This window comes from Kryptolebias marmoratus, linkage group LG23, assembly GCF_001649575.2.
Source record: "Kryptolebias marmoratus isolate JLee-2015 linkage group LG23, ASM164957v2, whole genome shotgun sequence".
NCBI classification, from domain to species: Eukaryota; Metazoa; Chordata; class Actinopteri; order Cyprinodontiformes; family Rivulidae; genus Kryptolebias; species Kryptolebias marmoratus.
In genome coordinates, this window is record NC_051452.1 from 7,559,490 (window position 1) to 7,563,787 (window position 4,298).

At 44.9% G+C, this 4,298-nt stretch overlaps 1 protein-coding gene across 1 annotated transcript in view; it reads right to left on the reverse strand.

The window, feature by feature from the left end:
* The window catches only part of igfbp5a (insulin-like growth factor binding protein 5a), a 5,546-nt gene continuing 1,248 nt past the window's right edge, over positions 1 to 4,298 (reverse strand). Inside the window, exons 2-4 of the mRNA XM_017426874.3 lie at positions 1,779 to 1,939; positions 1,535 to 1,654; positions 1 to 1,447 (exon numbers count right to left, since the gene is read on the reverse strand). Coding sequence (XP_017282363.2) covers positions 1,310 to 1,447; positions 1,535 to 1,654; positions 1,779 to 1,939 — 419 coding nt within the window. The 3' untranslated portion in view covers positions 1 to 1,309. The remainder of the gene's footprint in view (positions 1,448 to 1,534; positions 1,655 to 1,778; positions 1,940 to 4,298) is intronic.

The following is a 4,298-nucleotide window of genomic DNA, read 5'->3' on the forward strand; positions in this document are numbered from 1 at the left end:
TTTTTTTTTTTTTTTTTTTTTTAAGCTGAGGGCTACACACTCGGGAGCGTGCGCACGTTTTCTGTATTTCTGAATCATTGTCCGGACTTGGAAAAAGACCTTTCAGAAGCAGTCAAGTGTCCAAAGTACAGTACGAAGGCATGTCTTACGAGTGACCAAGTAAATAAAACAAATGAACTCAGCCGGCTTAAATTTAAAAAGTCATGTTTAACAAACAGAGGCACACAATCTCTGCTGAAAGTGGCGGGAAACTCGAGCCACGGCTAACCCTAACTGCACTGTGGGGCTGATTGTTTACCACACAACCGTTTAAGATGAGTTTCTTCAAATTTGAGGATCTGACAGAATTTAGACTTGTTTTTATTTTAAAATAAAGATAAAAAACACTAAAAGATTTGTTATTCAGCAAGTTTTAGAGCTGCTAAGGAGCTAGCTGTTCTTTTTTTTGTCTTTGTTCGGAACTAAAACAAACAGCAAGAGATAGAATAGCATAAGAATGATTTTAATTATTCCAATACAACTTTTTATACTTCTTCAGTTCTATTTAAAATCTTATATAAATGGTCACAACCGAGTAGCTTCATTAGTGAAATCACTGATGGTTTGACATGATTGCTAGCTTATCTTCTCTGTGCTCCTGAGTTTATTTACCAATCTGGCAACTACATAAAACTAGTATCGTCTCAAAATAACTTGCAAGAAAGAACACCGCATTGAATATAACTCAAAAGAGGGAAGCTGGAAATCAAAAAAACACAACCTTCAACCTCTATGCACACAAGTTGAGAGATTAGCATCTTCCTGTAGCTAACAGATTTGCTAAAACGGGGCTAAACGTTTGTTTTTAGGACACTGCAGAAGTCGGGGTTAAGAATTAGCCAATTATTTTACAAATTACTGAGGTTTTACCACGTCAGAAGCTGAAATTCTGTGTTGTAAAGTCTGAATTTAGACAAATCAGGCTCAGTATTTGTTTCCGTTTGTGGCCACAGTATGTTTAACTCGGGAACAAATGCCATTAAGCTACATTTAAAATGTGTCTTGTGTCAGATTATTTTTAAGCAAGGTTTAGGAGAAGACTACGGTTGCTAAACCCATATTGACGTACAGAGTCAGTGGGAAGCCACAGTCGAGACCTTTTCAGTTTGGCTCCACGTCACAATGAACAATGCAGTCCGTCACACTCTACCACACAGAAAAGTGTTGGCGCTGTATATTCTCCTGATTGTCAGTCATAAAGAGTTCTAGCTTGTTTGGCAGGTTTTGAGAAGAAAAAAAAACAAACGTGGGCTCAGCGGGTGGTCGGCCCTCATTTATTGCTGTTGTTGCTGCTGTCCAGGTCTTTGCACTGCAGTTCTCCGCCGGCGTAGTTGATGCTGGGGATCTTATCGCCGAAGCGGTCCACGCACCAGCAGATGCCCCGCTTCCGACCGCGAGACGGCTTACACTGCAGGATGGAAGAAGTTAGAGCGTCACGGTTACAGAAAAACCTCCTCCTTTTGAAATAAATGCACGACTAAGGATGCATCCGGACCTGTTTGCGCTTGAAGAAGCCCTTCTTGTCACAGTTGGGTATGTACAAAGAAAGAGCCAAGACCCGAGAAGTGTCCTTCATGCTGTGAACGAGACTATCTAGTTTTCTCCTGCAGGGTCCCTTCATGCAAACACAGGAAATTATTAGGTTGCAAAGGTGAAAGATCAAAATGCCCTGAAGTCTTTTCTGGTTTAAACTAAAACACTCAAACTTTAATCATCTCTGTAATCTCCAAATCACTTACAATTTCTGGCTCCAGCTTATCCAGACTCGGTGACGGTTCTCGGTTGTTGACGGGTCCCGGTCTGGCCAGATGCTTCATGCGGTCCTTGGCTAGCTTCATGGCCTGGGCCTTGCGACTGCTGATGTGATCTCCATATAAGGGCACCTTGGTCTGTGCTGGCTCTGTGACACAAGAGGGCTTCATCAGCAGGTGATCGAGAATTCAAGAAAACGTCCTTCAAAGTTTCTTTCAACTGTTGCTCAAATTAAACTGAAGCTGGCAACGAATTGCCACCGTCAAAAACAGCAAAAGACATGAGCTAAACCAAAAGTTCAGCTGCTTTGAATAAGAACTGTAGCAGAGACTTCAGTATTCAAACATCCCTAATAGGTCAAATAAACAAGGGAATAATGATAAAACTACTCGTTTCACCTGTTTCTATCATTTTAAAACTTAATTTAAATCCTGGAAATTATTTAAAGACCCCAAAATTGTTGCTTCACGCCCCAGAGTGGGGTCCCCACCCCAACTTTGGGAACCCCTGGCCAGCAGTGAGGGGTAGGGAGCAGGTGGAAGAGAGCCTGCAGAGGTGGACAGACGCAGTGGAGAAACGAGGACTGAAAGTTTGGTAAAAACGAGACGGAGGCGGATGATCTGCTGCAGCCGAAACGAGACAACTAATATCAGAGGGGAGCTGCCGTTTCCGCAGAATCGTTGGTTATTTGCTCAGGGACGTTACAAATTACAGACACGGCTGGATTAAAACACCCCAATTCTTGCAACCCAACTTAAAGGTGTAATAGTTATTTGCAAGCAGGGCTTCAAAGCATTTTTCGGATGCTTTTATGAGTCGAGTCAAAATCAAGAGCTCTGCCACCTGGAACTGGAACTGGAACTACCGAAGTGGCTAAAACGAAAAACTCAAGGACACAAAGCCGGAGAGCCCTTTTTGGAAACACAACACAAGGTGATGATTTCACTGCGAAGGTTAGATGCTTATTTAGCACACTTAGTGGCGGCTGGCCAGCTTCAGGCCGAGCGTGTTGACACGAGGGACAACACAGCCTACATTTATGGCAAGTTAGGTTGGTATATGCAGACAAGGGGTTTTAAACTTTTATAGCAAGTGACCCAAATTAGATATTTAGTCTCACCCTGGCACCCAGGCCTGTGCAAACATGCTATTACTCTTGTCATGTGGCAAGCCACCAGAAACAGCCACAACCCATTTTGGGTCCCAAACCCACCCCCCCAGCCCTCATTGAAACCCGTCCAAACGTGTGTCTTTCGTCTGCGCAAAAACGCGGCGCTGTGGAAAAAATCCTGGGGGTCGCACTCTGCCTTATTGTCCCCGCCCTTTATTCATACAACCGCAGCTGGGGATTTCTGTCCCCGCTGATGTTTCATTTCATTTCTGGCCTTAAACAGACATTATCCTTGTTCTAAGCCACAGTTGGCCCCCGCTTGCGCTGCTGTGTCACGCACTCGCTTCCGTTTCGTCGCGTAAACCTCGGCCTCGGTCTGATTGCTAAGCTACGAAGCCAGCGGTGACGAAACGAGGTCACAGCCACTCTGCGAGCGACGACGTCATCCGTCCTTTCCCTTGATTACGAGACTGTCAGAAAACAAAATGACTTGTGAGTCCAATCAAGCCTTCCCCTGCTAATCCTCAAGCTGCTTTATTTATTTATTTATTTTGGAAGATTTAGTCTCTGGAAACTCTTCCCCTTGCAAGCCCTTCTTTCCTTTTTTTTTCAAACCATGTTTTGGCCTTTCTTCTGTGCAACATCTGGAAAAATCAAGCAACCCCATCCAGCTGATATTAGAGCTACAACGTTTGCAGATACTCTTTTTTCCTATTTTAAGCCCAAATTAAAATCTGAATGACAGCTTGAGCTTGAGCGCGCACCACGGCGAGTGCGTGCACGTGTTTCTGGCTCGGTTTCAGGATCCTCTCGAGCGTCAGTAGATCTAGCGCGCGCCATCCTTGAGTGTGCATTTAAATCTCTGCGTGGACAGAACCCAGGAGCTGACGGAAAGCTTGGCTTGCAGATATAAAGGAGGGGAGGGGGAATCGGTAACCCACGCTCCGGCTGCATTCTGCTGAATCACTGCACAGCCTGGGCCTGCCTGCAGCGCTGCGACCAAGAGACGGAGCGGGAAAGGCGCAAAGAAAAGGTGACACAAAAATCTGCTTCCAACCTGCAGGGAAAAGATCAATGTGGGAGCGGAGGGATGGAGAAGAATAAGGTGGAGGAGATGAAGAGGGACCGCAGCCAGAGAGGGGAAACAAGAGAAGACGTTGTGGGACAGGAGAGAATGGAGAGGACAAAAAGGTGGGTCAGGTAGGGGGGGAGAGAACAGCTGATAGATGAGGAAAAGATGGAAAGAAAAAAAAAAAACCTGGGACAACATAAAAAAACTGCTGAAGAAAGGAAAGGAATAAAAAGTGATTTCACACTTAAAGGACAACGAGAGCAACATTTTCCCCTGCAGACACAAAGCCCCACCTGTGATCCTCGCTCTTGTTTTTGTTTAATG